This window comes from Nipponia nippon, unplaced genomic scaffold (genome assembly GCF_047370975.1).
Source record: "Nipponia nippon isolate SJK-2023a ecotype South Korea unplaced genomic scaffold, ASM4737097v1 scaffold_5, whole genome shotgun sequence".
NCBI lineage: Eukaryota > Metazoa > Chordata > Aves > Pelecaniformes > Threskiornithidae > Nipponia > Nipponia nippon.
This window is the reverse complement of record NW_028262369.1, coordinates 17,341,195-17,362,749: the sequence shown is the minus strand read 5'-3', so window position 1 is coordinate 17,362,749 and position 21,555 is coordinate 17,341,195. Positions and strand designations below refer to the sequence as shown.

At 45.4% G+C, this 21,555-nt stretch overlaps 1 protein-coding gene across 7 annotated transcripts; it reads left to right on the top strand.

Moving 5' to 3' along the window:
• Positions 1 to 1,435: 1,435 nt before the first annotated feature.
• On the top strand, positions 1,436 to 19,172 carry ZNF598 (zinc finger protein 598, E3 ubiquitin ligase). Of its 7 annotated transcripts, none has more exons than XM_087731177.1 (15): positions 1,436 to 1,773; positions 4,815 to 4,927; positions 6,341 to 6,470; positions 8,763 to 8,974; positions 9,569 to 9,786; positions 10,534 to 10,651; positions 11,085 to 11,126; positions 11,706 to 11,887; positions 13,165 to 13,234; positions 13,873 to 14,636; positions 15,645 to 15,780; positions 16,620 to 16,764; positions 16,890 to 17,133; positions 17,715 to 17,768; positions 18,139 to 19,172. In XM_087731177.1, exons 1-15 carry the CDS (start codon positions 1,588 to 1,590, stop codon positions 18,192 to 18,194), a joined length of 2,670 nt encoding a protein of 889 aa, XP_087587303.1. In that variant the 5' UTR covers positions 1,436 to 1,587; the 3' UTR covers positions 18,195 to 19,172. The 7 variants fall into 7 exon arrangements, 6 of the variants coding, with proteins under 6 accessions (XP_087587303.1, XP_087587302.1, XP_087587306.1 ...); XM_087731176.1 differs by having other exon boundaries at positions 1,438 to 1,773; positions 13,162 to 13,234; XM_087731182.1 differs by lacking the exon at positions 1,436 to 1,773 and adding an exon at positions 3,196 to 4,244 and having other exon boundaries at positions 13,162 to 13,234.
• The last annotated feature ends 2,383 nt before the right edge of the window (positions 19,173 to 21,555 follow it).

The window sequence follows — 21,555 nt, the reverse complement described above, 5'->3', positions numbered from 1 at the left end:
GATGACGTGGCAGAATGAGCGCCTCACACCAAGATCTTGGGGTTTCTTGAGGCTTTTAGGGTAGATCTAGAAGCAGAACTTCCGTGTTTGACAGGGATCTGCTATTATTTTTCACATGTGGAAAGGAAAGTGACCCCGCACAGGTCATTTTTGTGGGAATCCGGGAGAAAAAGAAGTAGGAGATCCTAAAGTTTGAAAAAAAGTTTCTGTCTCTTCCTCTGTGCTGTCCCCAAACAAGCTTTTAGGCTTTTTTACTTTACTTCCAGAGGAACATGGCTGCTGAGCCCGTGTTGACGTTGTTCTCCGTGTTCTTGGAGCACCCTCTTCTGTTTAAGGAGCTGCAATTCTCATCTCTGAGCCCCAGCAACACACAGATCATTAAAATACAAAATCAGCCCTCAAAGCAAGTGCGGGAACATACATTTCTTTACCAACGAACCAGACATATTGATGATTAACTCTGGCTCTGAAACGCTGGGCAGCTGTCATGCTGAGACACTGAACACATGAATCACAACCCGTGGCACATACACGAAGATTTCTCTAACAGACTGTGCTCTTAACGTACTGACACTAACAGAGCCCATTTGTGGTGCTGCTCTAATGGATGCAATAGCCTATTTTCCACAGTCTTTCAAGTACACTTTTTAACAGTTTTTCTCCAATCGCACCTAGTTTACACAGGCTACCAGACGCCTGCGTTATAAAATCAGATCAAGAGGCAGAGCTGCAGGTCCGAGGCACCCATTATGGGGGTGCTTGCCCTGGCACCATCCCACGCACACGCACCAGCCCGCCGCCTCCGCTGCTGGCGGTCGCCACGCTGCCGCATCTCCGGGACACCAACCCCACCACACACGCTGGGGCCGAAACGCCTTGTCCGGGGCAGAGCCAGTGCCGTGCTGCCCCACAGCCGCCCGCCGCAGGGCCTGGAAGGCGCCAGGCAGCACCCAGGGGTGCTGGGGAATGGCCCCGGCGTCCCCGGTCTCCCCAGGGCCAGGGGTGCGGGGGCCTGGGGTCCCCAGTCTCCCCACGGACAGGGGCTCCAGCTCCCCACGGACAAGCCCTGAGGTGGCACGGTGCAGGCCGCAGCCGCCCAGCGCTGCTCGGCCTCTCCCGGGGCCTGCTCGGCTGCCACCGGGCAAGTGGCAGCCAAATGGCTCCCGCAGGCCGCCTCCGCCTCACGGGAGGCCAGCGAGAGGCAGCTAGAGGGGCTCTGCCGCGGAGGCGCTCCGGGCGACGCTTCTCCATGGTCAGGGGCCTGCAAGAGCGAGGCTAGCGCGGCCCGGGGCGATGGGGCGCTCTGGGCTGCTCCTCTATGGTCGGACACTGGAGGACGCGGGGTGACGTCAGGAGGAGTGGCGCTCGCGCGGTCGTGGGGGGTAATTAGGGGAGCGAGGCGCCGCTCTAGGCGGAGACTCGATGGTCAGTGAGGCAGGCGCCGGGGATCCGCGAGGGCGGATCTCTATGGTCGGAAGCCGGGCGGAGAGTCGCGCGGCGGGCCGGGCGGCGCTCTAGGCCGCCTCTCTATGGTGCGGGCGGTTGCTAGGCGGTGCGGGGCCTAGGCCGCGGCGGGTCGGCGCCGCCATGGCCGCCTCGGCCTCCGGCGCGGCGGCGGGCCCGGCGGACGGGTCGTGCGTGCTGTGCTGCGGGGAGCTGGAGGTGGTGGCGCTGGGCCGCTGCGACCACCCCATCTGCTACCGGTGCTCGGTGCGGATGCGGGCGCTGTGCGGCGTGCGGTACTGCGCGGTGTGCCGGGAGGAGCTGGGCCAGGTGAGGCCGGGACCGGCGCCCTCGCAGCCGGCGGGGCCGGGCCGCTCCCTCCGCACGGTGCCGGGGCCCGCCTGGGGCTGGGCTGGGGCCGGCTGCCGGGGGGAGCAGGGCCGCGGCGGGAGGGAGGCCTCGGGCCGGGCTGGGGCGGGAGTGGGGCCGCGGAGCCACCCGTGAAATCTGCTGAGTGGAACCCGAGGGTGGAAACACCCCCGGCCCGGAGCTTTCCGGGTTTGTCCGCCGCCTGCCGCGCTCCCGGCGGCGCGGCTGCCGTTCAGAGGGGGCGGGAGGGGTGCTGGAAACGAAACGTGAAGAAAATGGAATTTAAAGGGGATGTTTTTTAAATCAGCAGGGCTTGCTCTCCAGAGCTGGTATTACGTGATCTCAGATGACTCTGTCGTCCTGCCGAATTCCTGACTTGATTTTAAGCTCGGGGGAGAACATCTTTTGTATTCTTTCGTGCCTTGCCTTACAGCACACCACGCTGCGTTTGCCTCCAGTTCCCGTTTGCGTGAGCTTGTCTGTCGGGCCTGTGCTTAGAAAACAATTTCCCCCTCAGTTATAAATTTTGTGATAGATTTGTGTTTTCCTCACGGCCCGCGGGTGCGGTAGCGCAGGGCCCTGTTGCGGAGTCCAGGGGAAGCCGCTCTGATGCTGTGGCTCGGCTGCGCGCAGGGAGCCCAGGGCTCGGTGCAGCGGTGAGCTGCCTGAAAGAAAGTTGTTCAAGGATGTTTTTATAAGCAAATCTTCGTACGTGAATTTGTTTCTGCGGAACTAACGCAGGGAAAACCAAACCCTTTAAAAAGAAAAGAATTGGTACTAGCACTGAAAGGAATACACTGAGGTGGTTTAGGAAATGAAATAAACCAAACGTATCAGGGGAGGAGGCTCTCCCCTTGGCGGAAGGAGAGCCCCCCAACTAAACTTGGCATTGGCCGCTGTTCGTGTTGTTCAAATGGCTGGAGGGATTGAAGCTCTTGGGCTGCATGCTGAAGATCCTCAGACTTTGTGGAGGCCGGAAAGGTCAATGTGGTTTTTAGACAGAGCTTACTGACACGTGAGTAGCTTCTGTGTACAGAAAGATACTCGGTGGAAGTAATTTTTATCTCTGATCATCCTGCAAGGAGCTGCTGCTCTGCTTCTCCCGCCTTAGGAAGAAGCAAGCTGTGATGTTGCTCTTCATCCTTAAACCTGCTTGTCTTAGGGTCGCAGGTGGACTGTTAAATCTCAAGAGCTTTTCAGTTCTGTAATATTGCTACATTATGTGGCCTGACCTTTGCTTCATTCAGCCGTCTCTCTCCCTCCTTTATTAACTGTTTAAAATAGTCCTTTTATTATAATTGACTGAGAGGTCATTTTTAATGTCTGTGGTCTTTTTTTTTTTTTTTTCCCCCTCCTTGTCTTTAAGTTACAGTATAATACTGTTCTGTCTGTTCACCCATCTGCCCCAAGGAAAGAAAAAAGATACCGGGGGCATAAATCACATCAAAACTGCCTTTGAATGAACTGCATGTATACGTAGGACCTAAAACTGGGTCTCTTAGTTTGCATAGCGTGTGTGGAATTAGAAGAGGCAAGTACGACACTGCCACATCTCAGCTAGTGGTGTACAGGGTAGCGTAGACCGAACTGGTCAAGTGTCACAGCAGAATGTCCAAAGGAAATGTAACTATAAAGATGAGTGGCAGTACAGAACATGGCGGAGGAGAAAGCAGGATATACCTGTTATGGTAATATGGGCTTTCAGTGATGCGTAATTGTTGCAGTGAAGTTAGGAAGGATTACTTGTTGACCTGTAAACTAACCCTGATGTGTACGTGGATCAGGCTTGGAGGATCTCCTTCTCAGCAATCCATTCCTCTCTTCTAAAACTCACTTTGGGCTGAAATGAAATGTCAATACAATTTCACTGAAATTAGTTTTTTTAAGTAATTGGTGTTAGACACAGTTGTCATTTATCCAACAAACTTAAACTTGTATGCTCTTTATTTTAACTTGCTATCTCAGCAAGTTGTGTGTGTGTTTTGTTTTGGTTAACTTAAAAGTAGCCCTGCTGTAAAGAAAGCTTTAAAAAACCCCACAAAACCAGACACAAAAGACTTGTTCCGTCATATTTCACCCCAACAAGGGCAGAGGAGTGATTTAACAAGACTAAACTACATGTGTATTGTGTAGTTGAATGCTTTTATTAAGGTTGTAGGCATTTCTAGACTTAAAACAGTTACTGTAATAACTGAAAGGCACTTACTGTGTTTGTGTCTTGGCCTTTCTGAGCTGGTGCAGGTAACTCTAGCTGTTTCATAAATGTTGCTGCTACCCCAGTGCTTCCCAAACTGGGAACGTGTGCTGGAGCAGACCCGTGGTAGGTGGCTTCTAAAGAAGGATGCAATATCGTAAACGGCTGCAGTGTGAGACGCAAGCTGCTTGGAGGTCAGCGGGAGCAACTGTGAGCAAGCAGGTTCCCTTAGAAAGGGGTATGTGGTACAAATAATTTGGAATGCGATGCAGCGTTTTTTCTCACTTTCCTGGTAGTTAAGGAAAGAAGAAACAGTGGTTTCCCAGTCAGACCCTGAGTAATGTCACTTTGCACTTACAGACCATAGGTTTCTGTGTGATCTCCTACCAGGAGATAGGAGGGAGCTGAGTGCAGGGCTCTTGACAGGCCTTCGCTCCAGAAGGGATCGAATTGGTTGAAGATATTTACTCTTAGCACAGCTGTGGTAGCAAAACATACCATAAAAGAGTTTCCTGATCTACTTCAAAATCCAAAGATCAGGCTGGTCCAATCCACCTTCATCTAAGCTGGCTCACTCGCTAGAACTTGATAAGGAGCAGTCACAGTGGCTTTGCTGACAGTTGGGGCAGTAACTGGGGGTGGGGACGAGCAGCTGGGACTGACGCAAAGCTCCGCAAGTGCTCTCCAAGCTTCAGGCTATGGCGAGTTCCCTAGCAAACAAAGTTTGCGCTGAGGAGTTTATCTGGAATCTCAAAGACTGTGCAGCCTGAGCGTGCTCTCGCTGATTCTTGTGTTGTGTTGCCTGCAGGTTGTCTTTGGACGGAAGCTTACATCTTTCTCAACAATAGCACTTAACCAGTTGCAACATGAGAAGAAATATGACATTTATTTTATGGATGGAGATGTTTATGCACTGTACAGGTATGTACTGGAATCCTTTCTGTAACGTAACCCTAAAGCAGCGTATTCTTATCTGCGTTACGTGGCAGGAAATGCATGCTTTAGTACAACAGTGTGGTTTTGTTTCCTGGGAATAGAGTGGCTGCCGTGCTGTGTACATTAGTCACCATGCAGTGCACGGTGACTTGGTAGGATGAGAGGCTGGAGCGGCGCGCTTGGCGTGAACGCTCAATACCACGGTCGGCAAAGGGGGCAGCTCCTCAAGGCTGTAGCGTTAGATTCACCGACGCATAATACAGAAGCGTTGCTCTGTCAATAAAGGCTGCTCTTTGCTTCTTTAGCAACAGCAAACTTGCTGAAAGGCTTTTCATTCCTTGCATGGCTGCTGTGGAAATTGGTAAAGACTGAATTACTATTATAATTGTACTTATTGCTGTGCTGTGTAAGGACTAATCAAAACCAATTGTACCAAACATTGTATGAAAAGAAGAGCAACCTTGTCTGCCTACAAAGATCTCAATTCTAAATGGGAGAGAAAAAGGGTGAAGTAACAAAACAATGTAGAGTAAAAAATGTGGCATCAGCATCATGTTCTAAAAATATTTCTCATAACCTGCTTAATTGGAAGGCTTTAAGATAATTAAAAGCAGTTAAAGGGAAAGAAGAGTGAAAAAAGATGAAACCATGTAGGCAATGGTACCTTTTTCTTGGAGAATTGTGCATTATATCCAACCTCATTTGGGCTAAGAATGTAGCTTTGCTGATACATTTACGGTTTTGTATGACTTCATATTTATGGAATTGGGCAATGGGTTTAGTGAGCAGAATCAGCTGGAAGCATGTTCTGATGAATTATACACCAGCTCTGGGAATTGCTTTTGATGATACGATTTCTGGAGAGTTGCTGAGATTACAGTTCCATGGGCAGCAATCAAGCGCGAGGGAGTGGGGTCTCCCACCGAGACCAGTGCTCTGTCTTCACCTCTTGTTGGGAATCATTGTGGGTTTTTTGTTTGTTTCCCCCCCTTTTCTATTGCAATTTTTTGTCTTCCCCCACCGTATTCTTCAGTTTCTGACAGTAGAAAATGTAATTAAATTGGATGTGAGTGTTGCATATATTAGCTGAATCTTCAATAACCAAGGGGTTTGTTGCACAGACATGTTACAATTTTATAGTGGCAGTGTATTACTTACACTGTGACTGTTCAGCTCTTCTCTTACAGTTGACGCCTCTGTGTAATTTGGTTCTGTTCTGCTCCTGACGGATGACAAAGTATTCTTGGAATAAGCAGGACGCTAACCTCATTACAAATTGCTGGGGGAGCTATAAAAACGCAGCCTTCTGCCACTGATGGAACATTTGTTTTTCAATAAAGGTATCAGGTTGCTAAGAGGGAATCAGATAATTTTTAGGAAATCTTTCTTGTCCCTTAGGAAGCTGCTGCAGCATGAATGCTCTTTGTGTCCAGATCTGAAGCCGTTCAATACCTTTGCAGATCTGGAACAGCACATGAGGAAGCAGCATGAACTCTTCTGTTGCAAACTCTGTGTTAAACACTTAAAGGTGAGCTAGTTCTATGTTTTAATGTGTGTGAAGGAGGGGTGCTTCCTTATATGACCTGCAAGAGTACTTGGGGAGGTGGGAAGAAGGGGGTGGCTGAACAGCACTGATTCTATTTTTTAAGTTTCCTTGTCTGCCTGCAGTGAGGCCAGTTGCTTTGTTTTAAGTCTTTCTTCTTCCATAAACTGATTAATGAAGAAGGCCTGAAAGTTCTCAGTGGATTGTATTTTAAATTAAGCCCAACCATATTAATAACCTTCTGATGTTAGCTTCTCTGCCATGACCTGTGTAAATACCAAACCGTAACTGTCTGGTAGGAAGTTAATCCTGAGTTGTAGGCAGACTTCGTTACAACTGGAACGGTAGAGATTTGATGTCTATTAAGACTTATACTCATAATGACTTTATGAGCTAAAACTGTAACTTAAGAAAATATTTGGTGCCAGTTCAGAAAGCAGAACGCATCATGGAGTGATGGATTTATTTCTCAGATCAGAGTCAACGTAACATTTACAGTTGGATCAGGTACAGGATGTGAATCCATCTTGCTGGTTTAATGAAATACAATTATATTTCATTATCTTGTTTATTTGTTCAGAACAAATTTCCTGCATCTTGTTGACTTGATTGGAAAATGAAACTTACTGTTGCCTGCAATTGAGGTCTGCTGTGTTTGATGTACACATGTAGAACGTGACCAGGGGCTGTTTTAAAATCTATTTTGCAACCTGCTAAAGATAAAACAGTTACTGGAAAGCTGAGTTGTCTGTGTCTGAAAAGATCATGTGTATTGGGCCTTAAAACTACACATCTTACCATCACCATCATCATCCTTCTTTATTTTTTTGATCCCACCAAATTTCACTTAGAAGGGCTGGTGTTATGTCAGTCAGGTGATGCTTTTTCACATTCTGAAAGTCAGAACTCCACCTCTCCCTGGAGCTAGAGTGGGTTTTGTATTTCAGAATTACACATCACAGAAAATCGGCAGCTGCTGTTAAATGAACTTTAGGGCTGCTAACCTCTGTGTCTAATAGTTGTCAGCATTCCTTATTGTTGTAGGAGGGAATTTAATGCATGAACGCATATTTTTAGAACTCATTACACATGGTTTTGCATGTGTGTTTGTTTTCTCTGAAACCAATTAAGTATCAAATCGGAAAAATGCATTTGTCCTGTGGTGCCACAGTTGGTTTATGCCAAGTAGTTTACTGCTGAAAGGGACAGGATCCAGAAGTGGTCAGATTGATCTGAATGAATGCTAATATGTTTTTTTGGTTGTGGTTTTTTTTGTTTTTTGTTTTTTTTTTTTTTTGCAGGGTTAGCTTTCAGTGAACAGATTTGACTCTCTTTCCTGTAGTAGTGCAATCACTAGAGCTAATTCAAAGGAAGTGGTCAGGGGAGGGCAGGACTGCTTCTTTCAGTTGCTGTGTCCTTTGAGCTCTGGTGAAGGTGTTTCCACAGTCAGCTTAATTAGCCAGCACTAAAGGAACTTGTTTGCCATCATCTCTCCCAGAGAATTCACAAACAACAGTAGAACTTGTTGGCTTTTAATTTCAAAGTATTGCAGAGATTTTTATTTCTCAGAAAAAAGTTCCATATTACTAGTACCAACTGAAAAGGTGTTCTTAAACTTGCGGAAGCTTCAGTCAGTCAATCCTAGCTAAGCTAAATGAACCTTTTCCCCGAACAAGTTAGCACTCCTTCTCTAGGCGAGAAATAAAGGATATTCTGTTCTCAAGGATGTGTTGATCTTTTTGGCATCTTCAGAACCCTTCCTACCAAAATAGCTCACGTGTTAGTAGGGACAGAAGATGGGCTTATAATACAAAATTTGTTCACTGAACTGTATTCTTTGTATGTAGCTATCTTGGGGTGGTTGCTATCTGAGGAAAGTAAAAGAGCTCAATTCTAGTTTATGGGGTTTTTTTTCAGTTTGAGTGTGCAAAATACCGTATGTTCATAAATACATATTTGGGATTTTTTTCCACGCCAGAGATTATAATTTAAAGTTTGTTGCATTATGTTAATACACAAAAAAAAAAAAGTAAAAGCAAAAAAGGTGAATTAGATCTGTTTCCAATGTTCAAACTGAGTGAAATGCACGTTAGATTTAATTTGGCTCTATCACTTGAATTTTGTTTCCTATTCACTGAAAATTTTAGGTGTCGGTTGTCAAATTGCATCTTTCTGAAGCAAATCTTCCACTCCTACAAATGAACAAGTTGTGCACAATCTGGCTTATTCCATTTTGTTCTCTGTTCACAAGAAGTAATACTTTTTTTTTTTCTTCAGATTTTTACTTATGAACGGAAATGGTATTCTCGTAAGGACCTCGCCCGTCATCGAATCCATGGAGATCCAGATGACACCTCTCATCGTGGGCATCCCCTGTGTAAATTTTGTGATGAGCGTTATTTGGATAATGATGAGTTACTAAAACACCTAAGACGAGATCATTATTTTTGTCATTTCTGTGACTCTGATGGTGCTCAGGAATACTACAGGTCTGTGCAAGCAGTTTACTCCTCTTTCTGTAGCTTCAATTTTGAGGAAAAATTGTTTGGATTGGCTTTGAGTTTTGGGGAAAGTAGTGCTTGAAGACAGAGGGCAAGAATGTGAGCAGGTTGGCTGTGGTCTCTTTTGTTCCTCAAACCAACAGTCAAAGTAATCCCTTTCTGTCTAGTTCATGTTTTGAAGTTTTCTTCATTAATGTTAAACATTAAAAGTTACATTTTGCAGCATGACAGCAGCTGTCTGCAGCTGTCTAGTGTGTTAACTCTAATACTCCAAAGTTCATGGGCAAAGCAGATAGAAGTAAATTCTCGTTTATGAAATACATGCCTTATGTACAGCTGTATGTGATGAGTATCAGCCAGTAGGTTTAGTTTAACGTCTGGGATCATGCATTAAGGTCTATGTTGACTGTACACAAGTGGTTTCAGCTGGAAAGTTTGCCTGGGGATAAAGAAAGAACCAACCACCTGGGCTTGTCTTCATTTCATCTTGTGAGAGTAACCATATACCATTAGTTACTACATACATTTGTTACATACAAATATGTTGGGAAGGTTGCAGCTCAGCCTCTTTTCTCTTTCCAGTGATTATGAATACCTTCGTGAACACTTCCGCGAAAAGCACTTCCTTTGTGAAGAGGGACGGTGCAGCACAGAACAGTTTACCCATGCCTTCCGCACCGAAATAGATTATAAAGCGCACAAAACGGCCTGCCACAGCAAGAACAGGGCAGAGGCCAGGCAGAACCGGCAGATAGACCTTCAGTTTAACTATGCTCCTAGGCACCAGAGGAGGAATGAGGGTAAGTGTGGTCGTGGGATGAGGTGGACAGAAACATATTCATTCTTACTGCTTTGAGGGTTTTCAGGAACATCTGGTGAACATTTCCTAGCCAGGAAGAAATTCTTTACAGAGAGGGTGGGCAAGCCCTGGAACAGGACCCTGAGAGGTTGTTGAGTTTGTCCTTTAAGACATCCAGAACTTGACCAGACAGAGCCCTGGGCAACCTAATGTAGTTCCAGAGTTGGCCTTGCTTTGAGTGAGGGGATGGAGCAGATGACATCCAGAGATCTCTTCCAACCTGAATTGCTTTACAATTTTTTTTCCCCATGTGTGGATTTAATGATGATAAATCAGGAAAATTGCTGACTTTCTTCTCCAATTTGTAATTACACGAATGACTTATATTACAGTTAATATGAAGTAGTGATGAAGGCGGAGCATGAGACCAGGGTAGCATATCTACTTAGGAGTACAGAGATCAACATACACATGAACTTTTCTTCTGTGTGGAACTGTATGTAGAGAGATCTGTGCATAAAACCAAAATTGTTCAAAACTCACATCACAGGTTACAATACATGGAATCCATATACTGCAGAATATATTTTAATGTAGCAATCCTGAAGGTTATATAGACTACTTAATCATCAGAAAGAAATCAAGATAGATTTGTTTGTACTAGTATATTTTAGCTTTTTTCAGGCATGGTGTGATGCCCAGATTAGAGAAATAACTTTGAGAGTGATCAACCATCCCTCCTGTTTAGGTGTTATAGGTGGAGAGGACTATGAAGAAGTTGACAGGTATAACAGGCAAGGGAGGTCAGGTAGATTGGGCGGCCGAGGAAGTCAGCAAAACAGAAGAGGCAGCTGGAGATATAAGAGGTGAGTAGCACAACATTTTGTGGATTTTTATTGCTGCTTAGTGTTGTTTTTTACTTACCAATTAACAATGTTTTGGTGGACCAGTAGGAAGGAAGTGGGTACAAGATTTGGAAGCCTCCATAGTGAATCCTTGAGAGTAGAACTAGCTTTCAGTCTCAGCCTGTGTGCTGAGTACCCGCTTGGTCAAAATGAAATTGTATTGTGTGAAGTTTCAGCTCTCTGTAGTTGACACTGGAAGCAAACAATGTGATCTTCAACTTGTGGGTTAAGTACTCGGAATCCTAAATTAATTTCAGCAACTGTTTTTATGCTAACTTTTCTAAATAGGATTTTCTGAAGTAAGTGACAAGTGTTTGCAGGTTTAATGGACTTTTTGGTCTGGGTAGTCCTGAAGTTCCTATTCTAAGGACCATGCTTTTCATTGAACTAACAGATCTCTGTGTGGCCAGACTGAGTGCTTTGGAAAAAGAAGAGGGTTAAGTATTGAAATGAAATTTTGCATTTATATGTCTCTTCATCCACACAAGACCTGAGCGCTTTATACATACTGCACATCTATTTTTCTTCTGTTTCTTGCTGGACGGTCAGCTAGTTCATTACTGGTGATTTCACTGGGGGAAAAGTCCATCTCTAAACACTTATATGTTGGTGTCGCATGTGGATTGTGCATGTGTTGAGAGTTCATGACAAACCATGTTTCAAAGAATTACTGTGGCCTACAAGTATGATTTCATACGTTTGAAAATGAGTGGGAGAGACAGGTGTCCCCATGCATCCTTGGTACTGTCTCTCCCAGTTCACCCCGGTTTCTTCTGGCCTGGATTGTTATTACCACATGTAGAACTTGCAAATCCAGGAGGTGAATGTTGCCTGTCTCACCAGCTGGCGCCAGGGTGTTTTGGAGTAGTGGGTTTGTTTTAGCCTTCTCAGCAGGTGGCAGCACAAGATCAGGGACAATCATCGGAGCTGACACCGGAGAGGTGAGAGCTGGAGTGAGACAAAGATGCTCGGTAATCCTTACTGTTTGACCAAGAAAATCTGCCCTGTCCTGTAGGGAAGAAGAAGATAGAGACGTTGCAGCAGCAGTCAGGGCATCTGTAGCAGCTAAACGGCAAGAGGAGAAAAAACACATAGAAGACAAAGAGGACAGCAGCAGTAGAGGTAAAAAGGAGGACTTGAGGGATTCTGAAGTGCTCAGCTCCAAACGTGTGCCAAAGTCTTCAAACGATGCTACAGGTTAGTGTTGAACGTGTTCTGCAGCTGCAGGCAGGCACGATAGCTGTGGAGATCAGCCTGGCAAAAGTGGGGATTGCCATGTGTTGTTCTCAAAAGCTGGTGGATGTGGATAGAGCTATGCAGAATCGTAATCTAGCAACACGGATTTGCAGTGAAATGTGTCCGAGTGGGCTGGGATTCCTGCAGTAGGTTATACTTGAAATGGAGCTGGGTAGAAATATCGAATGCAATTAATGTATGAGAGTACGTGTGATGTTCCATCCAAATCAATATAATCTAAAAATGTGCCATTTCCTACTCTAACATGTAAGAACTGATTTATTGTGATGCTTGAGCTGAGTTTCCCCTTTTTTGAGAACAAGTTATTCCCAGTAAAAGTTTATAATTGGTGAAAGCAAACCTTTTAACTGTTTTGACCCAGGTCCAGTTTGGGGCAAATAAATATGATGCAGTGGTGTTTTGATATTACTGTTGCTCCAAATCCATTTTCCACTGTTCTATTGCTCCTACAACAGGATTCCCACTTAGAGATTATATGTTTTCATTATGAACTGAGAGCTGCTGAGAATTCTGTTTGGTTAATGGGTACAGCTCAGCTGGGGATGACAGGCAAGGTTATCTCCCCCAGTTGCCTGCCCGGCTTTTGCTGCACGCATGTCAAAGCTGTTATCAATCTGTCCCTGAATTGCTGCAGTCCGCAGCACTGGATTTGGATTTTAAAGCAAATCTAAATTAGGAATGAGTTATGTTTCAATGCAAAATGACTGCCCAGGAGCTAATTGCTGGGCGGCTTGGGCATCTGTGCAGCAGAGGTGTGATGGACAGCTCAGAGGAGCAGCTTTCCAAGAGGAGCATCAGCATACCGCAGTCAGAACACTGAGACTCTCACGAGCATCCTGACCCTCGGCAGGCAGTTGAGTGCTAACCTCTGGCAGAAGCATGGAGCAGATGGCTGGGGGCATTGGCATCTCAGTCTCTAGAGGGTTCCCTCACAAAGTACTTATCAACCAATGTTTTGCTCGTGTTAAGTATCATGAATTTCCCACATGCTACAGCCAGTACACGATGACATAATGGTGAATGCAGTTAATTGAAGGAAATAGTGATGCATGGATTTAAATTGTCCTTTTGGAATGTCACAGTTAATGACATCATCAGCTGCTGAAAATAGGACTTGTTAATGCTGCTGTCATGTTCATTGATAGCTTCCACTCTGAAATGAATGGATTTTAGTTGAAAACATTTCTTTGCTCTTTTTGTCAATACTCCAAAAGAAGCAGCTGCTAACGGTGCTTTAAGCCAAGATGACTTTCCAGCAATTGGTTCAGCAGTGGGACCTCTACAAGGGTAAGTTTGTGCAAGGCTGCAGCAATGAGAAAGCAGATTTAGAAACTTACTTATGTTCTGCCTTTCTGGAGAAAATAATGTTACAGATGACAAACTACAAATGCTTCCCCCCTGCCCTGGCCCCCTTCTGCCTCAAGCTGTTTTTGTGCTAGTCACCTGCATGAACGGCATCAGTTGTTGCTACAGTTCATGGCTTCATCTTTTGGTGGTGCAATTTCAGGGAAGTTCTCAATATTCTCTGTTCCAGCTATTTTTAACTTGATAGCTTACCTTGAAGGAGCTGTATACTGCGAGTTTTAAAATTCATCATCTCCTGGAATCAGTGATGGTTAGAATAGTGTCTTTGCAGGATGTGGCAGTTCGAATGTGCCTGTGCGTGCAGCTCTGGTCAAGGTGGGGTGTACTAAGACAGTACTGATAACACGGCAGGGCTGTAGTGTGACTTCTTTGAGGAGACCCATTCCAGGCACAGTTTACAAGCCTGAGTGCATTTGCATCCTGTTAAGTTCGGTCAGTTATGCCACCCTAAGTGATAGTTGGATGAAGAATGCAGACAGGTGTGGAGCTCATTCTGCCTGTTGGAGTTGTGCTGCCTCTGCAGCACCGGTGTAACTGGGTGTGCTTTTCCTTTCTCACAGCTCTGCCCAGCTAGCAGCGGTTAAGCTTAAAGAAGAAGATTTCCCAAGCTTGTCGTCCTCTGCAGCACCCACCATCTCTTCTGGGATGTCTTTGACATATACAGCGACTGCAAAAAAAACAGCTTTTCAAGAGGAGGATTTTCCAGCTCTGGTGTCCAAAATGAGGCCTAACAACAAAACAGTAACTAACATCACATCTGCATGGAACAATGGTTCCAGTAAAAATGTGGTCAAAGCCATTAGCAACCCCTGCGTAAACCAGATAGCCAAAAAAACGTCCTCCTTGAATAACACTAAGGGCAGTAAGAAGAGCAATAAACTCTCTCAGTCAGACGATGAAGACAGCGGTAGTGGCTTGACAACCCAGGAGATCAGAAACACGCCGACAATGTTTGATGTATCGTCCTTGCTAGCAGCCTCTACCTCACAAACTTTTACAAAAGTGAGCAAGAAAAAGAAGATGGGGGTTGAGAAGCAGAGACCGTCATCCCCGCACCCGTTACAGGAGACATCGTTTCCCAGGCCATCAACTGAAAAGCCGCCAGAAGGCGAGCAGACATCAAATGCATCCTCTACTCTTCACGCCCCTGATAGATCTGCAGCTGTCATGAATGGTCATTCGGAAAAATCATTAGTGATCTGTAGTACACCCAAAGAGCCCCCTGGCCTTAAAAAGCCCACAGTGACTAACAAATGCCCTTTACCTCAGGAAGACTTCCCAGCTCTTGGGAGCTCAGGATCAGCTAGAATGCCCCCACCACCAGGTAAGCACTGCAGGGCAAGGCCAGCTTTGCTTGGCTGTAGCTTAGAGAAATGTGGCATGTGGATGAGATGTATAAACTGCTCCTTCTGGCTCTCATGTGAAGAGCAGTTCTGCCACCACGTGCTAGGTTAGCCTTTGAAGTTTAAAAAGGCAGTCTGGGTGACATGGATGGGCTTGAATGTCCTCTGTGAAACATGGTTGAAGCGGTGGCAATGTTGGGATGCCTCTGCTCCATGCAGCTGCAGGTGTCTGCTCGCTGGGGGTAACTCGCTGATGAGCAGCCGGTCTTTACCTGTCACTGCTTTTCCGATGAGTCATGTCTGACATGTATGTGTGCTTTTGTGCTTTAAGACCTAATTTGGAAGCCCCTGCGGGCAAAGGGAATCTCTTTAGCCGAGACCTGTGCCTGTTGGTACTTGTCAGTTGGCTTGCTTGGTCACTTTCGTTCTGCATTTGCAGAGATTTAACGCCCTTGCTTTTAGTGGTGCCATAATCTTGTAAAACTGGAGTAACGTAGCAACAAATGTGACTGACAGTGGTTTTAATGAAAGTAGAATCGCATCAGGAGATGCTTGCATAGCTGTTTTGTTCGTGCTGCTCTGCAGATATTGCTCGGTGGAGTATGCTAGAACATGCGATGCCTAGTGCTGTTGTGACTTCTGAAGTGATTTCTGTTCACTTTAATAATGTAAAAGTGTTTTTCATCGTGAGTTTGAGTGGATTTTTAAAAATTATTTTCTTTTGAAAAAGTAAATTAATAATTAAAGCACTTTCTCTGTAGAGTAACATCAGCCACTATGAAGTGCTTTTTGACCTAGCAGTTAAGGCAACAGATCTCCACGTCTCTAATTTTTAGGTTTTTTCCAATATAGTGATGTCTGCACTGCTGACTCTACTTCCTAGTGCTTCTGGAGAGTACGTCAGACCACTGGTGTTAATTTTAGATGGTGGCATGTGGGTGCCACAGATACGTGCTCTAACTTGCTGCCCGTTCTCTGCTTTCATTTAGGCTTTAACACTGTGGTGCTATTAAAGAGTCCTCCTCCGCCCCCGGGACTGTCGGTGCCTGTTAGTAAACCCCCTCCAGGTTTTGCTGTTATTCCATCCACCAATATCTCTGAACCTGTCACTACATCTTTGAAAGAGTAAGTAAAAGTCCTTCGAGTTAAAGTTACTTTACACATCACGTCTCAGTTATGTCGTATGGGCTTCAAACAACGCATGAAATACTCTGAGGGGATTATTCTAAACAGGTGCCGCCGCAGAGGCCAGCCACTTAATGATTCCCACTGGGGAGTCCCGTGGCTATTGTGGGCTGGATCCAGGAGAGTTGTGTAAAAGAAAGTACAGGCATTGTGTAGATGCAAGTCTGAGGAAATGAAAACCTGTGCAGTGTGGCAGCTCAGATTTTTGTCTTTTCTAGATTTATTTGAAAATCTGCAGCTCCAACATAGTTCTTAACCTTTCTATTGATTCTGTCTGAGTCCCAGAAGCAAGGCGCTGAAGCGTGTTTTCCTTGGTGACCTCTGAATGCCTTTATTGCTCTGACCTTTCCAGTAGCTGGTCTCTGGTCAGTCCCCTTCTGGGCTAGAGAGATGAGTTTATAGGAAAAGGGGGGGGGGGGGGAAATTTGTGTAAGTTTAATACAGACGTCTGTATTAATCTGCTCAGTTTTCTTTGTGGTGCAGTCTTTGTTGCTCATGTCTTTTTAGTAAACCTGGCTTACAAAATGGCTAGTCAAGATGACGTTAAACTTGTATTTTAAATATTCCGTCTAGGTAAAGCTGGAATCTGATACAGTAATCCCACAGGACGCATTTCATCGTCCTGTCAAGATAGCTATGTGCTGCTTATAGTAGTTGCATGTGTAGCTGGGTGGAGAAAGGGAGTGCATCCTATAGAACAGCCATATAATGTATATCCCGCAGCATCTTTGTGTAACACGAAGCAGTGTCAAAGTCACTTTTGGTCTTTTCAAATGCAGGCCAAAATCCTGTCATGGATCGTACTTGATACCCGAAAACTTTCAGCAAAGGAACATTCAGTTAATACAATCTATTAAAGAATTTCTTCAAAGCGATGAGTCCAAGTTCAATAAATTTAAAACTCATTCTGGACAATTCAGACAGGTGAGTGGGCAAGAATCTTCAGATTCCTGGAACCTTCCTCTCTGGGAGAAAGTGAATCCCAGTGAGATTTTTTTTTTTCTTAATATAAATTTTTCTAATTTATTCCAATTTTCTTTTCACGGAAGGGTCTGATTTCTGCAGCACAGTATTACAAAAGTTGCCGAGAACTGCTTGGAGATAACTTCAAGAAAATTTTTAATGAGTTGTTGGTGTTGTTGCCGGACACAGTTAAGCAACAAGAACTGCTTTCTGCTCACAACGATTTCAGAATCAAAGAAAAACAGAGCTCAAACAAACCCAAAAAGAACAAAAAGAATGTTTGGCAGACAGACTCCAACTCTGATCTCGACTGCTATATCTGCCCAACGTGTAAGCAAGTACTAACTCAGCAGGACGTTGTCACCCATAAAGCTTTGCATATTGAGGATGAGGAGTTCCCTTCCTTACAAGCAATCAGCAGAATCATCAGTTAGCTTTCCTGAAAACCAATAAAACAGTCTCTGTCTATGAATATGCACTTTTTGGAATGAGGTTTGGCAGTGTAGTGTGGCTGAGAGCCGGTGCCGGTTGAGTAGTCAGGTAACTGTTAGAGAGCCCTCTCAGTGCTGTTCATAAATACTGTGCAAAGGGATCACTGGACTGCGCCGTAGCTAACGAACATCCAAAGTCTGAGCTTCCGAAACGCCTGAGTAGAATTAGGCTGAAATCGCAGGGTGGGCAGGCAGGGGGCCACCTTTCTCCTGTAACATGCAATAGCTGAGGAAAATACTTTCTGATCTGAAGACTGACAGGGGACACAATAGGGGAATAAGCATCTGGTTTGGGTTTTTTCTTTCTTTTTTTGGGGGGTGGGGGAAGATTATGAATCACTGAAATGAACGGAGGCAAAAGTGGCTTCCTTTATAATATTCTGATATTTTTTTTTTTGTGCTATTTCGGTGACCGCGAAGATCACAGTAGTCAGGGGTACAAAGGTGCAGAAAAGGAAAAGATGCTACTCAGTGGTGAGTAAGACCATTACAGCTGCATCTGTGTACACATTGGGCTGCTCATATAGCAAAGAGTATTCCTGTCTGAAAATGGAATTAATTCTACTACTTGAAGAATTGGACTGATCTGTGTGATGAGTTGAACGTGAGATTTGAAGTTGCCTCTGACCTTTTATGTAACATGTTCTTTGAAGAAACTTATTTTGTAGCACTGCATGTAGAATAATAACGTTAAGGCTTTACTTTCTGTAAAGCACACTTCACAGTAATTTTATTTAATGACTGCCATGTTTCTAATTTCTTGGATGTATTAATGGTGGTAGCTCCAAAGGACAGCATATTGGGACATTAAATGCTGCTGATCACTGACCATGTTTATCTGCAGTGCCTTTAAGTGCATTTATCTGTTTACGGCGGTCTGCACTAACAAGGACAATTTAAGACTGTACGGAGCGTTTACATCCTGTACCTCCCTTGGTGATACCAGTCTGAAGTAGCTTTGCTTATGTTGCTTGGCATCTCTAAATTCCACCTCTCGGAGCCAAGAGGGGAATCTATCCATCGTTTGAAGTAACTCCTCCAGCAGCAGCTATGACGTGATGGAGTGACAAGAGTCCTCCCTGCAGTGCACTTTCATGGCTGTAATTTGGTGTCTGACTCTCTCCCATCCCGGCAGACCAGGTTTAGTTATTTTTAACATGCAAGAATAAAGTTGAAATTAATTTATGTAATTTTTAGTGACAAAACGCTGCTTTTATATAAGCATCATTTCTATGAAATTGAGCTCAGAGTATTACTGAAGAGCTAGTCCTGGCTACAGAAAGTTTCCCTTGCCTTATACTTTTTATTTTTGCTTGCTGTCAGGCTGCAAAGTGCTTTTGGTTTCTTTTCCAAATAATTAAGACTGTTTTGAATACCTGAAAGTAGTTGCATTCAGCACAGGGGCCAGGCTGCACACCCTGAAACGGGGATGGGGGAGGATTATTTGGCTGCATGGCTGATGATAAAATGCATGAATACGCGACAAGTAGCGACACGTCTGTGTTGCTGCTCCGAGCTGGGTTCCTCTCGAGCAGAGCGGGGCACAGCGCCCCTGACACTACCGTGACACAACCGACTGCAGCGGCGCTTCGGTTCGATGCCAGCTGCCCCCAACCCTGCTGGTCAGCGACGGATCTCCGGTGTCACCTCTTCTCCCTCTCTCTTCCTTTGGTTTGTCAAGTTCAGAGGAAATGAAATGCGTGTTCTCTGCAGGAGAATCTTCCCTCGATTCTTTCAGTTAATTTCTTCTGTGTTGGCAGATACGTAGTTCCCACCGGCCGGGTGCTGCTGTAAGTTTCCTCGAGGCGATCGATCTCTTTGGCCTGATGATGCAGTTTCCTTGTGCTCACCTGATTAAATAAAGTATTACCAAATTTTTTTCAGGCCGCTTCTATTCATTTTTAACTCTTTATTGAAAATAAGTTGCAGTTGGTACATGGACACTGAAAATACATAATCACAGATTGTTCTCTCAAAAGATATTTTTATATATATAATATATACAAAAGTTGTAAACATTTTTAACTTATTTCCATACACAGTCCACTTTATACTACAATGCACATAAGGTTAGTGACAACTGCAACTCTTCAAAGCGGTCTGCTTATACAGAGGTATCTGCAAAAAAACTTAAATTTGCAAACACATTTGGTATCGGTTTGATATTAAAACTCTTAAAGAATCTGAGGTTTAAATGCATATTGCAACAAAATACAGGCAGCTGAACTTGGGTTTCAAGTTGATACAGCGAGGGCTGTTTCTGAGCCTCACTGGTGGGGGGAGAGGGTCTTCTGACACACGCAGCTTCAGGACGCTATCTGGAAACGTGCTAGGGGCGAGCCAGAGCGGAACGAGACCCATCCGCCCTCCCCAGCACGCTCTGGGAAAACAAAGGCTGAAAGGAAGCTTGCAAATCTATACGGTAGCTTTTATGGAGAGAAATACTGATCCCACAAAAGTAATGATGTGATTTACTAATGAACGGACAACGACCACAGTTAGCTTAAAGTGACCTCATAGCTGCAGCAGGCAGAACTAAGGAAGAGCCAGCCATCCGCCATTTTGGGGGTTGGTTGCGGAGGGAGAAGGGTACGAGTTACCCCTGTAAGGATCTGCTGGTCGGCAGAAGTGGAAAAGAAATGCCATAGTTGTCACTTGCTGCTGTAGCACGAACTGATGGGAAACTCATCCTACAACGTGTCGAGGCAGAACAGCCAGTGAAACCCCAGCTGCTCGTAGATGTAACTTAAAGGGAGGGGTCTGCTCAAACTGCGTGAGATACGGAAGCGTGTAACGGGGGGAGGTCTTTTTTACTAAGTGTCAGTTAAGCAAAACTTCCACTTTTCTAGGAATAGCTTAAAATGTTGGAAAAAAAAGTCCAATTTTTTTCAAGTCTTTTAATATGCTTAAAACAAATATGCAAAACCCGTGATGTGGTTAACTTCAGTGCTGAGAAATATCTATGTTGTCGCAACAGAACCTCCTGGAGCAAGGTGATTTGGTAGAACACATCTCCAGGAAAGGTCCAGGATTGTTTGAATTCTATTCTGTACACCCAAATTCAGTGCTAACACTACGCAGAAGTTTTCGGCATGCTAGTCTGAGAGCGGCACAGTCCTGCCTTCTGCGAGCTCGCGTTAGCTGCTGGGCTTCTGAGATCTCCAGGAGAACAGAGGCTATATTAAACAGCTTGCGAGGACGGCATGGGGGTAGCAGCTGGCATGGCGCAAATTCACAGCACAATCCTGGCATGCTTTTAGGACGTGGCCTGGCCGGTTACAAGGAAAGCTGCTAGTGCTACTGTGCCACAGCGAATGCGCCGGGAGGAAGAAAAAGTGGGAGAAAGAAGTACAAGGATTGATGTTACAAATACTTGAACCCCAAATAATATGCTACAGTTATTACATCAATGGATCTAATTCTCTAACCATAAGCCCGTAAGGTTATATTTAGTTACAGTCCATACCTGTATACACTAGTCTGCCTGACGAGTCACGGACACGCCAGTGTGCTACGACAGTTAATGCACGGCACTACTGACACTGAACGGCTAGCGGGGACGCTGCGGGGGCTTGCAAAGAAAGAGGATTTCGTACAGCGGGTAGGCACGTGGCATCGCTGGCCAGGCTGGGGGCCGGCGTCTCACCCTGCCTTTAAGCACGTTTTAATTCAGCAGGGCCTCGGCAGCTGCCAGCCCATGCTGCCGTGGGGTCAGGGAGCTACACAGGCGTTCGGCAACGGCCTCGCCAATAAACCAGAAAATGGTTTTTGTTCAAGGTGGGCAAACGCTCTTTCCAAGGCATGTGTGTCTTTTAGGTGTTGCGGTATCGCATTAATTACAGCTTGTCCCGTCCTGCCTGGCTGACACAGCCTCGGCGGGGCGACCATGTACATAAACTCATTGCTGTTGCCTGGAAAAAATGCACCAGTTGTGGGCTGCCTGCCCGTACGTGCTGCCTGCCTCTGCAGACCCGGTCCTTCCCAGTGCCACCCCGGCGGGGACGTCCTCCCCTCCACCGACAGGGACTACGGCAGATTTTTGGTGGCAGAGGGAGGAGGGTTGAGATTCCTTGAGGTGCCTGTTGGTGTGGCTGGACATGTTATTCCCGGCTCCGGTTTAATCAAGGAGCAATCTGTTCTGCCTTCCTGCTGCCAGGAAGCCTCTTGGGCGCCCAAGCCCCTTCTCCTCCTCCTCTCCTGCCCAGCAAAACACAGCCAGGTCCTTGCACGCTCACTGTGCCGACTGCAAGTTAAAGGTAAC

Excerpts from the sequence above, each read along its gene's own strand:
- ZNF598 (XM_087731176.1), top strand. The coding sequence starts at position 1,588 with ATGGCCGCCTCGGCCTCCGGCGCGGCGGCGGGCCCGGCGGACGGGTCG. Across the intron at positions 8,975-9,568 it reads GGTGCTCAGGAATACTACAG|TGATTATGAATACCTTCGTG; the intron begins GTCTGTGCAAGC and ends TTCTCTTTCCAG. Across the intron at positions 17,134-17,714 it reads CTGCTATATCTGCCCAACGT|ATCACAGTAGTCAGGGGTAC; the intron begins GTAAGCAAGTAC and ends GTGACCGCGAAG.